We start from the raw sequence: 13,986 nt of genomic DNA, 5'->3' as shown, positions 1-13,986 counted from the left end.
ATAATCATAGGTGTAGTCCTTCCTTATCTTCACTTGAAAATCAGGAAAGTAGGCAATATCTCCTACCATGTTCAACTCAAAATCAGATTGCATTTGTTGAACAAAATGCTCTAACATTTTAACTGACATCCTACACAACACAATGTCTTTAAATGAATGTGAATTATCATCATATTCTCATTGTCTTCCATATGGACACCCTTTATGTTATTGATATCAGAAGTAACATCTATATTAAAATTCACATAATCACCATTACTAGCCTTCAGATTGGTTTCCACATCTAAGTACCTATTGAGGAATGCGTTTTTCACATCCATCTGACAAAGTTTAAGCTTCATAATACATGACAGTCTTGGTATAAATCTGATGGCTCCAAGATGGGCAATAGGATCAAAATCTTCATCTTCATGGAGAGTCATTTCAGTTTGAACATTATCTATATATTGTGTTCCCATGGAAAAAAATCTATACACCTTGCTATTAATAACACATACCAGAAATGAGCTTTCATCGTTACTTATCACATCTTCACATAATGTCTCAACATGATTCTTCATATTTTCTATTGCATGATCTTTTTTTCCTTTTTATAGAGATTTTATTTTCTGATCATGGTTATTAGTAGGACCATCATGATCTGAACTTGTATCATCTTCATGAACATCATAACTCACAAGGTTATTCCCATTGATCACATCATCATTCTCCTTATGAATTTGAGATTCTGTCAACATGTTGGACAAGATGTCAGTTACTTCTTTGTCAACATCTTGAATTCCCATATTGGTTTTCTAGGTCTCTTCACCAAAATAAATTTGAATGAGATGATGATTTCTCATAGGCCCATACATAAGTGGAACATCAAATACAATTCCACCAGCAGCTAGATCTGACTTATCAACATGTGGAATATTATGGAGAGCAATATCAAGTACATATTTCTTGATAAATAGATTATATTGGACTTTAATACACTAACAGTAACACCAATTCTAGCTTCACTAAACACACTATCATGTTTTTTGTTAATCTAACCTCTAGACACATGAGAAGCAATTCTAATTATGCCATAATCCATATTCTTCTTCAGTTTCTTCTTCTTAACCGTTATGGGTTGTTTAATGTTGGGAGGACCTCCAGCCTGACCATCATCATTCCCTTCAATAACAACTCCTTGCTTTCTATCACGGTGAGAATCGGAGACCAAGCTATTAGGTTAACTTGACTCGCAAAACAAAATATCACCACCGAACTTTAACTTATCCAAGGGAGCGGGAAAAGATCAAATAACCCATAAATATGCAATGCAAAACCGTGCAATAAATAGATTAAAGGTCAGGGGGTTTGTTATGAAAAGGGAAGGTACTAGCACCCTAATCATCTATAGTATCCTATAGGAACCTCTTGAGATATTTGTGTTTGGTTATTATTGTTTGCTAAATATTAGGGAGATGAGAAGAGAAGTGTAACGCCCCAGATTTCTTTCAGGATTATCGACTGACCCCACAAACCAACACAGGTCTTTTCAGCATGTTTTATCCTTACTCACACGCTTTCGAGAAACTTCCTAGAAGGTCACCCATCCAAATACTACTCCAAGTCAAGCACACTTAACTATGGAGTTCTTATTTGTTAGGTTACCTAAAAGAAGATGCATCTTATTGATATAGATAATACCAATTAATCTTTATAAGCCTTCATTCAACCATGCAGTCTCATACCTACACAACCTCAGAATCCCTCTCATTCCGATGTGAATTTGGTTTTTCCCTAGAAGCTGCTAGGAGTGTATCATTGTCATGCCTCGTGCACCGACAACCACTCCCTCGCCCTCGGGTGTAACATGTAACCACTCTTTGGCCTTTCTGGTGTTACATGCCCACCAGCTTTCGCTTGGTTCATCCCCAAACCACATCGTATTGGGAGAGGCCTGGCTCTAATACCATTTGTTATGCTCCAGACTACTTTTAGGATTATCGACTGACCCCACAAACCAACACAGGTCTTTTCAACATGTTTTTTCCTCACTCACACGCTTTTCGGAAAACTTCTCAAAAGGTCACTCTTCCAAATACTACTCCAAGTCAAGCACGCTTAACTATGGAGTTCTTATCTTTTAGGCTACCAAAAAGAAGATGCATCTTGTTGGTATAGGTAGTACCAATTAATCCTTATAAGCCTTCGTTCAACCATGCAGTCTCATGCCTGCATAGTCTCAGAATCCCTCTCATTGTCATGCCCTCGTGCATCGACAACCACTCCCTTGCCCTCGGGTGTAACATGTAACCACTCTTTGGCCTCTCTGGCGTTACATGCCCACCAGCTTCTGCTTAGTCCATCCCTGAACCACATCGTACTAGGAGAGATTTGGCTCTGATACCATTTGTAACACCCCAAGCTGCTTTCAGGATTATCGACTGACCCCACAAACCAACATGAGTCTTTTCGGCATGTTTTGTCCTCATTCACACGTTTTCCGAGAAACTTCCCAAAAGGTCACCCAACCTAAAATTGCTCCAAGTCAAGCACGATTAACTATGAAGTTCTTATGGAATGGGCTACCGAAAAGAAGATGCATCTTGTTGATATAGGTAATACCAATGAATCCTTATAAGCATTCTTTCAATCATGTAGTCTCATACTTGCACAATCTCTGGATCCCTCTCATTCTGATGTGAATTCGGGTTTTACCCTAGAAGCTGCTAGAAGTGTCTCATTGTCATGCTTCGTGCATCGACAACCACTCCCTCACCCTCAGGTGTAACATGTAATCACTCTTTTGCCTCTTTGGCGTTACATGCCCACCAGCTTTGGCTCGTCCCCGAACCACATCGTATTGGGAGAGGTTTGGCTCGGATACCATTTGTAACGTCCTAGACTGCTTTCAGGATTATCGACTGACCCCACAAACCAACATGATTCTTTTCGGCATGTTTTGTCCTCACTCACACGTTTTCCGGGAAACTTCCCAGAAGGTCACTCATCCTAAAATTGCTCCAAGTCAAGCACGCTTAACTATGGAGTTCTTATGGAACGGGCTACCGAAAACAAGATTCTTCATGTCTCTTCACGATAATGTTTTTCCAGTTTTTTTTTCTTCTATGTATCTTTTCTTTTTAATTTTATTTTATGATTCTCCTTCTCTCTTTTTTTCCTCCCTTCCCATAATATAATAATAATAGTAAGAATAATAATCATAATAATCATAATGACCATAATAATTATAATAATAATAATAACGGTAATAATAATAATAATGATAAATCATATTAATATAATATTATTAATTATAATATTTTAGAGTTTAGTTAAAAATATTTAATTATTTAGAGATTCGTAGAGTTATCACTCGTAAGTTACTGATAGAGCAATTTAGAGTATTTTTGGGTACTCTAGAGTTATTTTTGAGATATAAGGATTATTACAGAGTTGTTTAGAGTTTCTTTGATAACTCTGTTAAATTAATATAAAAGTGATAATTATTTTTAGAAATTATATGATTATTGAATTTAATTATATAAATAATTTTTGGGTTGGTTCAAGGGTGGAACCTAAATTTTGGAGTGTTGTGACGTGATTATGCATAATAATTATTTTGTTGTGCGTATGATTTTTGAGTTACGTTGATGAGTTGTCATGTTCATGCACCATACTAATATGGAGATTAGGAAGGACTTCGGTCTAGTGACGTAGGACCTCAACCCAGTGATGTGGGACTTTTGTCTCGAAGTGACGTAGGACTTCGGTCCGATGGTGTTAGGGTTGTTGTCCAGTGATGTGGGATAATATTAGTAACACACCTCTGATACCCAAAAACTTGATACCACATATATTTTGATGAAGTGTTGGTGTATTAGCTTTGTATTATAATTTTTATTACTGATGTTGTTGTGTGAAAATAATTTAAATTTAAATTTTAATTAGCCTGCTATTTATTTTCACTGTTAACATTTGTAACGATTATTCTCACCCCTCTCTGGTTTATTTTGTATGTTTCGATACTTATTGTACAGATAATCAGCAACAGTGATTGCTTGTGATTAGGAGATGGCTATGCATCTTACCTTTTCATACTATATTTATTTTTCGCTGTATTAGAGGGATATTGCTCTGGTTACGTAACATCATGGGACGGGAATATGATTTCTGATGTTTATTGAACTTTATTTGCATTTTCCTTATCTTTAGATAATATGGTGATGTAATAATTTTAATTTCTACAGTGACTATGACTTTTTTATATATATGAGCAACATCTAATATTTTGAAGTAACATCCTAAAATGTATTTTATCCTTTATAATTGCGATTTGGGGAATAAGGTTTTATATAGTGGTATCAGAGTCAAACTTCTCCCAGTACGATATGGTTCGGGGACGAACCAAGCGGAAGTTGGTGGGCATGTAACGCCAGAGAGGCCAAAGAGTGGTTACATGTTATACCCGAAGGCAAGGGAATGGTTGTCGGTGCACAAGGCATGACAATGAGACACTCCTAGCAGCTTCTAGGGGAAAACCCGGATTCACATCAGAATGAGAGGGATCCAGAGATTATGTAGGTATGGGATTGCATGGTTGAAGGAAGATTTATAATGATTAATTGGTACTACCTATACCAATAAGATGCATCTTCTTTTCGATAGCCTAACAGATAAGAACTCCATAGTTAAGCGTGCTTGACTTGGAGTAGTATTTGAATGGGTGACCTTCTGGGAAGTTTCCCGAAAAGCGTGTGAGTGTGGACAAAATATGCTGAAAAGACCTTTGTTAGTTTGTGGACAAAGTATGCTGAGAACAAAGAAGGACCTAGAGATTTCATCTATACTAAGGTAAGGGTGGGATTTCAAGTGGTTATGGGTAAACATAATGTATGTAATGTATGTGGGTTAGATATCATGAACTAAGGATTTAGGGATTTTGATTTTTAAGAAACTCTAACATGTGTTTATGTTTTAATCCATGAAATTGATGTTTATGGTATGCTATGATGTTTCTCTATTGAATTCCATGAATGGTTATGTGTATAGAACATGATTTGGTGTATAATAGCATGGTTGAGTTTCACTTGAAAATGGTTGATTTAGGATTTTGGTGAAAATTAGTGGAGCTTAGAATCTTGTTTCTATGATCCTAATAGTCGCTATATATATATATATATATATATATATATATATATATATATATATATATATATATATATATATATATATATATATATATATATATATATATATATATATATATATATATATATATATATATATATATATATATATATATATATATATATATATATATATATATATATATATATATATATATATATATATATATATATATATATATATATGTATATATATAACTATTTATTTCATGAAAAATGATGGATTAATATGGTTTTATGATGAAAATTCGTGTTGGGCAGTAGCATTTTCGCAACAGCGGTTTTTCTGGTTTTTGACAGCATTTTCGCAACAACAAATTTTCTGTTTTTGACAGCATTTTGAAAAACTTGTAAATTCAATAACTTTTGAACTGTAACTCCGTTTGAGGTGCCGTTTGGACCGTTACGAAGCTAAGAATATAATCTATAAAGTGATATTCATTTTGATAATAGTAGATTAATATTTTATCAAAATAATCCTAATGTGGATGTATGTTGTATATGTGGTGAATGTGAATGACATGTTTTCTATTGTTTGGCATGTATTGGATGGTTTTAGATGGATTTTGTGAAGAAACATAATACTTGAAATTATGTATGTGATGATGTGAATTGGTGAATTTGATGAATAACATGAATTGACTGTTTTCTTTATGTTAATGTGTTGTGATGAGATGATGAATGTTATTTGATGTATTGTTTGGGATTATAGTCATGTTAGGTGTATGTTATGCAAATGTTGGATGTGGTATGCTTATGTATGATTAAGGGGTTGCGATCGTCTTAATTGCATAAGTCTTATTATTGTTGCACACTTACACTAGCATGAGTCTATGAAAGAGGCAATGTTGGATAATCTCGCGTAGATTATTTGCTTGTCCCAAACCTAACGCCGAATAGGGTTTGAAAGCTTAAGGCCGAATCGAGCTTTAGAGGTGGTTATCTAGTCTATTTGAGAGACGCTCGGTAAGTCAGAAATGATAACGGATGGGATCCTCATGCATATTGCATTGAGTCACACATTGAGTCACACGTGTCGGTGTGAATTGTTGTTTGTGTGATTATGTGATATGATTGTGTGGATATGATTTTGGTAGATATGCATATACGTAGATTTTAGGTGATCCATTTGATATGAATTGTTGATGTGTTGTTGATGTGATATGTGTGCATATTTGTGATATATATGATGAAATGGTGACTTGTATACATTATGGAATCATGTGAAAGTTGTATACCTATTTGATGATGATTTGTAAATGATAATGGATGATAATATGCACATGAAATCGATATGTTATGAAATATGACTTTTGTACATCTTTTAGTATATATAAATGAATACTTGTGGATTCTTCAGCCATGTCGTATGATGGTAAACACGTGATTCTTTAATAAAATGATATGATGCATGTTTGTATGAAGCGTGACGAATTCTAATAATATATGTATGTTTGTTATACATTTCATGTTATTATGTTTTTCTATAATGATTTGAATTCTCACCCTTCTAATCGAATGATGTTCTATCGCAACATCTCTCAGGTACCGGAGATAGTGGTGCTTCACACAAGGATTAGATTCGGAGGCTAGTTATTGTTGTGTTTTGACTAGGTAGTCTATAGTGCTCTAGTCATGTAACACTTAGGTTTATGGGATTATTTGTATTTGTTTTGATGTTGAGAGATATTATTGTGCTCTCTTTTATCTTGTTATGTGGATATGTTGGTTTTGATGTTGAGTGGCCTTAGATCCCAAAATGATATTTTGTCGTAGATGATTTATGAGAATCATCACTATTTACCATTTATGAAGAGAGATGTTATTCCGCTATGTGAGTTTGCATGTTGGTTATTTGGTTTTGATTTATAATTCGTGTAACTTGTATGTGACCATGGCATGTGTTGTTTCTGGCAGAAGTAAATGTGATGCCCTCGTGTATGCATGCTTTAATTTACTGTGATTATGCAATTGTATGTTGTATTTGAGTAGTAATAGTTTAGGGGGTATTACATTAGTGGTATCAGAGCACGGTCGGTCATTCGGCCAGGTTATGAATTTGTTTGATTTTGTTGTATCTGATTTGTGTGTATGACACAATCGATATAGTTTGTTTAATAATCCTTGTTGTTGTGGTTGTTTGGTTGGTGTAGCAGGAAGATGGTTGCTGGAAGAAATGATGGTGCGCTTGCGGCGACATTGACGTTGTTGGCTGGTGCCATTCCGTAAATGAATGTTGGTGATCGGGAGCGTGATGTTGATGAGTTTCGTGCTTTGGGGAAGTTCTAGAGGAACAATCCACCAACTTTTGAGGAGCTCATGAACTTGACAAAGCTTAAGAGTGGTTGAAGTCGATTGAGAAAATCTTTCGAGTTATTAACTATTCATATGCGCAGAAGGTGCAGTTTGGCACTCATATGCTTGAGAAAGAAGCTAAGGATTGGTGGCATAACATTGTTCAGAGATTTGATGAGGATGGCGTTGAAGTAACTTGGGCACTTTTCCGTGATGCTTTTCTGGAGAAGTATTTTCCAGAAGATGTTCGTGGAAAGAAGGAAATTGAATTCCTTGAGTTGAAGCAAGGTAATGGTACCGTAGCTGAGTATGCTACAAAGTTTGAGGAGTTGATCAAATTTTGTCCCCATTACAATACTGCTAATGCTGAGAGATCCAAGTGTCTTAAGTTTGTGAATGGATTGAGAACTGATATGATATCAGACAATGGGTTACCAACAGATTACGAGATTTTCTGAGTTGGTTAACAAGCGTAGGATCTATGATGAGGATAGCCGTGAGAGTGCTGCTCATTACAAGTCCTTGCATGATAAGAAAGGAAAAGGGAAATTCTGAGGGAAGTCGTATGATGGTAAGAAGAAAGCTGGTGATGGCAAGAAGTCGAGTGGGGGAGGATCTCACACTCCTGTCAAGTGCTTCAGATGTGGTGTTGAGGGACATCGTGCTCCCGAGTGGGGCGACGTGACTTGTTTCAAGTGTGGCAAGCAAGGTCACAAATCTTTTGATTGCAGAGTTGGTTCGAATGTGACTTGCTACAACTGTGGTGAGCAAGGGCACATTAGTACCAAGTGCAACAAGCCTAAGAAGGAGAAAGCCAAAGGAAAAGTGTTTGCATTGTCCGGTGTTGATACTTCTGTTGAGGAGAGATTGATTCGAGGTACGTGTTTTATTAATAATATGCCTTTGATTGCTATTATTGATACCGGTGTGATGCATTCTTTTATTTCTTTGGATTGTGCTAAGAGATTGAATCTTGAATTATCTGTTATGCGCGGAAGCATGGTTATTGATACTTCGGCTATGGGTTCAGTGACTACTTCATTTGTTTGTTTGAAATGTCCGTTGAATATTTGTGATAAAGATTTTTAAGTTGATTTAGTGTGTCTTCCATTGAGTCAACTTGATGTTATTTTAGGAATGGATTGGTTGAGGGCTAACCATGTCTATATCAATTGTTTTGCGAAAGTTATTCTTTTTCTTGAGCCAGAGAAGGAAGGTGATTTATTCTTGTCTACTCAATAACTGAATGAATTTGTGCAAGATGGTGTTGAAGTGTTTATGTTGGTGGCAAGTTTGAAGCTTAGTGAAAATGGAACAATGGGTGAATTTCCAGTTGTTCGTGATTTTCCTGAAGTGTTTCCTGATGAGGTTAGCGATTTGCCACCTGAACATGAAGTTGAGTTCACGATTAATTTGATTCCTGGTACTAGTCTGGTATCGATGGCTCCGTATCGGATGTCACCATCTGAGTTGAAAGAGTTCAAGAGTCAACTAGAGGATTTTCTTGATAAGAGGTTTATTCGTCTGAGTGTGTCAACGTGGGGTGCACCTGTCTTGTTAGTTAAGAAGAAAGAAGGTATTATGAGGTTGTGTGTGGATTACAGACAATTGAATAAGGTTACTATCAAGAATAAGTATCCGCTTCCGAGGATTGATGATTTGATGGATCACTTGGTTGGTGCTTGTGTGTTTAGCAAGGTTGATTTGAGGTATGGGTATCATCAGATCCGTGTGAAAGGTGAAGATATTCAGAAAACAGCTTTTAGAACAAGGTATGGACACTATGAGTATTCGGTGATGCCTTTCGGTGTGACGAATGCACCTGGTGTATTTATGGAGTACATGAATCGGAATTTTCATAAATATCTCGATAAGTTTGTTGTTGTGTTTATCGATGATATTGATCTATTCGAAGAGTGAAGAGGATCATGCTGAGCATTTGAGGATTGTTTTATCTGTATTGAAAGAGAAACAGTTGTTTGCTAAATTTTCGAAGTGCGAGTTTTGGTTGAAGGAAGTGAGTTTCCTTGGTCATGTGATCTCTAGTGGTGGTATTTCGGTTGATCCTTCTAAGATTAAGGTTATATCTCAATGGGAAGCTCCAAAATTTGCGTCTGAGGTTCGTAGTTTTCTTGGTTTGTCAAGTTATTATCGAAATTTTATTGAAGGCTTTTATAAGTTATCTTTGCCGTTAACACAGTTGACTAGGAAAGGTCAAGCTTTGATTTGGACTGCACGGTGTGAAGCTAGTTTTCAAGAGATGAAGAGGATATTGACTATTACTCCTGTTTTGATTTTACTGAATCTATCAGAACCATTTGTTGTGTATTATGATGCTTCTTTGATGGGTTTATGAGGTGTGTTAATGCAGAATCAACAAGTTGTAGCTTATGCTTCAAGGCAACTCAAAGTGCATGAGAGAAATTATCCGACTCATGATTTAGAATTAGTTGTTGTTGTGTTTGTTTTGAAGATTTTGAGACATTATTTGTTTGGGTCGAGATTCGATGTGTTTAGTGATCACAAGAGTTTGAAGTATTTGTTCGATCAGAAAGAGTTGAATATGAGGCAAAGGAGATGGTTGGAATTCTTGAAGGATTGTGATTTTGGTTTGAATTACCATCCTGGCAAAGCGAATGTTATAGCCGACGCTTTGAGTAGGAAATCTTTGCATATGTCAATGTTGATGGTGCGAGAATTGGATTTGCTTGAACAATTTCGAGATATGAGTTTGGTTTGCGAAGAGACTTCTTTTGGAGTGAAGCTTGGTATGTTGAAGCTTACTAGTGGAATTTTGGATGAGATTCGAGAAGGTCAGAAATCTAATTGGGTTTTGGTAGATCGATTGACGTTGATCAATCAAGGTAAAGGTGGTGATTTTCGGATTGATGAGAATGGTATCATGAGGTGTCATGATAGAGTTTGTGTTCCCGATGTTTCAGATTTGAGAAAGAGGATTCTTGATGAAGGATATCATAGTGGTTTGAGTATTCATTATGGTGCTACTAAGATGTATCGAGATTTGAGGAAATTGTTTTGGTGGCCTGGTATGAAGAAAGAGATTACGGAATGTGTGTATTCGTGTTTGATTTGTCAAAAATCGAAGACTGAGCATCAGAAGCCGCCTGGTTTGTTACAACCGTTATCTATTCCTGAATTGAAATGGGATAGTATTTCTATGGATTTTGTTTCTGGTTTACCTAGGACTCCGAGTAATTGTGAAGCTATTGGGTTATTATGGACAGGTTGACGAAATCTGCTCACTTTATTCCGATTAGAAGGGATTATCTTATGGAGAGGCTTGCAAAGTTGTATATTGAGAAAATTGCCAGTTTGCATGGTATTCTCTCTAGCATTGTGTCAGATAGGGATGCGAGGTTCACTTCGAGATTTTGGGAAGGTTTGCAACGTGCTTTGGGTACAAAGTTGTGTTTGAGTTCTGCTTATCATCCGCAGACAGATGGTCAGACTGAGAGGATGATTCAATCGCCTGAGGATCTTTTGAGAGCTTGTGTTTTGGAACAGTGAGGTGATTGGGATAGTTATTTTCCTTTGATTGAGTTTACCTACAACAATAGTTTTCATTCGAGTATTGGTATGGCTTCGTTTGAAGCTTTGTATGGTAGAAGGTGTAGGACGCCTTTGTGTTGGTACGAATCTGGAGAGAGTGTTATGGTTGGACCTGAGATAGTTCAATATACTACTGATAAGATTAAGATTATCAGAGAGAAGATGAAGGTTTCTTAGAGTCGTCAGAAGAGTTACCATGACAAGAGAAGGAAAGCGCTTGAGTTTGAGGTAGATGATCATGTGTTTTTAAGAGTTACTCTGGTAACGGGTGTTGGCATAGTATTGAAGTCGCGTAAGTTGACGCCGCGTCTTATTGGTCTGTATCAGATTTCCAAGAAAGTAGGTGATGTGGCTTATCGGATTATGTTGCCGCCGTCACTTGCTAATCTCCATGATGTGTTTCACATGTCTCAATTAAGGAGATATATTATGGATCCTTCGCATGTTGTCCAATTAGATGATGTTAAGGTTAGAGATAATTTAACCGTGGAGACATTACCTATGCGGATAGAAGATAGAGAGGTGAAACAACTTCGTAGTAAAGAGATCGCTTTGGTGAAAGTCGTTTGGGGAGGACCGATTGGTGGAAATGTGACGTGGGAGCTTGAGAGTCAGATGAGGGATTCATATCCCGAGTTGTTTGCTTGAGGTGATTTTCGAGGACGAAAATATTTCAAGTGGGGGAGAGTTGTAACACCCCGATTTAATTTCGGTATTTATTTATTAGGTGTTTATTTTAATTAATCATTCTTTGGGGTGATAATTAATTAAATACGTGTTCTGGTGATTATTTAAATTATTTGAATATATGTGTTATTTGAATAATTGAATTTTATAAGTAGAAATAGCAATTGTCTAGTAATGGGCCTAATTAATTAAAATAGGTGGATAAGTGGGTTAAGCCCATTATGAGTTAAAAAGATAGTAAGGATTTTAGAGATTAGAGTTAGTTTTGTAAAACAAGAGAAGGAGGGAGAATAGAAGAGAAGAGAAGAGAAAGAGGAGAAGAGGAAACTAGAAGAAGAATGACCTAGAGATTTCATCTATACTAAGGTAAGGGTGGGATTTCAAGTGGTTATGGGTAAACATAATGTATGTAATGTATGTGGGTTAGATATCATGAACTTAGGATTTGGGGATTTTGATTTTTGAGAAACCCTAACATGTGTTTATGTTTTAATCCATGAAATTGATGTTTATGTTATGCTATGATGTTTCTGTATTGAATTACATGAATGGGTATGTGTATAGAACATGATTTGGTGTATAATTGCATGGTTGAGTTTCACTTGAAAATGGTTGATTTGAGATTTTGGTGAAAGTTAGTGGAGCTTAGAATCTTGTTTATATGATCCTAATAGTTGCTATATATATATATATATATATATATATATATATATATATATATATATATATATATATATATATATATATATATATATATATATATATATATATATATATATATATATATATATATATATATATATATATATATTGTATAACTATTTATTTCATGAAAAATGATGGATTAATGTGGTTTTATGATGAAAATTCGTGCTGGACAGAAGCATTTTCGCAACAGCAGTTTTTCTCGTTTTTGACAGCATTTTCGCAACAGCAAATTTTCTGGTTTTGACAGCATTTTGAAAAACTTGTAAATTCAATAACTTTTGAACCGTAACTCCGTTTGAGGTGCCGTTTGAACCGTTACGAAGCTAAGAATATTATGTATAACATGATATTCATTTTGATAACAGTAGATTAATATTTTATTAAAAGAATCCTAATATGGATGTATGTTGTATGTGTGATGAATGTGAATGACATGTTTTCTATTGTTTGGCGTGTATTGGATGGTTTTAGATGGATTTTGTGAAGAAACATAAAACTTGAAATTATGTATGTGATGATGTGAATTGGTGAATTTGATGAATAACATGAATTGGCTTGTTTGTTTTATGTTAATGTGTTGTGATGAGATGATGAATGTTATTTGATGTATTGTTTGGGATTGAAGTCACGTTAGGTGTATGTTGTGAAAATGTTGGATGTGGTATGCTTATGTATGATTAAGGGGTTACGATCGTCTTAATTGCACGAGTCTTGTTGTTATTGCACACTTACACTAGCATGAGACTATGAAAGAGGCAATGTTGGATAATCTCGCGTAGATTATTTGCTTGTCCCAAACCTAACGCCGAATGGGGTTTGAAAGCTTAAGGTTGAATCGAGCTTTAGAGGTGGTTATCTAGTCTATTTGAGAGACGCTCGGCAAGCCAGAAATGATAACGGATGGGATCCTCATGCATATTGCATTGAGTCACACATTGAGTCGCACGTGTCGGTTGGAATTGTTGTTTGTGTGATTATGTGATATGATTGTGTGGATATGATTTTGGTAGATATGCATATACGTGGATTTTAGGTGATCCATTTGATATGAATTGTTGATGTGTTGTTGATGTGATATGTGTGCATATTTGTGATATATGTGATGAAATGGTGACTTGTATACATTATGGAATCATGTGAAAGTTGTATACATATTTGATGATGATTTGTAAATGATGATGGATGATAATATGCACATGAAATCGATATGTTGTGAAATATGACTTTTGTACATCGTTTAGTATATATAAATGAATACTTGTGGATTCTTCAGCCATGTCGTATGATGGTAAACATGTGATTCTTTAATAAGATGATATGATGCATGTTTGTATGAAGCGTGATGAATTCTAATAATATATGTATGTTTGTTATACATTTCATATTATTATGTTTTTCTATAATGATTTGAGTTATCACCCTTCTGTTGGAATGATGTTCTATTACGACATCGCTCAGGTACCGGAGATAGTGGTGCTTCGCACAAGGATTAGATTCAGAGGCTAGTTCTTGTTGTGTTTTGACTAGGTAGTCTATAGTGCTCTGGTCATGTAACAGTTAG

General features: G+C 35.6%; 1 protein-coding gene across 1 annotated transcript; it reads left to right on the top strand.

Moving 5' to 3' along the window:
- The first annotated feature begins 11,132 nt into the window (after positions 1 to 11,132).
- Positions 11,133 to 11,678, top strand: LOC127080053 (uncharacterized). Its single transcript, XM_051020385.1, has 2 exons — positions 11,133 to 11,198; positions 11,319 to 11,678. The coding sequence occupies exons 1-2, from the start codon at positions 11,133 to 11,135 to the stop codon at positions 11,676 to 11,678; spliced, it is 426 nt and encodes a 141-aa protein (XP_050876342.1).
- Positions 11,679 to 13,986: the final 2,308 nt, after the last annotated feature.

The sequence above is a fragment of the Lathyrus oleraceus genome, chromosome 5 (assembly GCF_024323335.1).
Source record: "Lathyrus oleraceus cultivar Zhongwan6 chromosome 5, CAAS_Psat_ZW6_1.0, whole genome shotgun sequence".
Taxonomy (NCBI): Eukaryota; Viridiplantae; Streptophyta; class Magnoliopsida; order Fabales; family Fabaceae; genus Lathyrus; species Lathyrus oleraceus.
Note: the sequence above shows the minus strand (reverse complement) of the source record. Positions and strands in the feature narration are given on the sequence as shown.

Bases quoted from the DNA above. Each gene is read 5' to 3' on its own strand.
- LOC127080053 (XM_051020385.1), top strand. From the start codon at position 11,133: ATGGTTGGACCTGAGATAGTTCAATATACTACTGATAAGATTAAGATT. The intron at 11,199-11,318 runs GTTTCTTAGAGT...ATAGTATTGAAG, and splicing joins TTATCAGAGAGAAGATGAAG to TCGCGTAAGTTGACGCCGCG.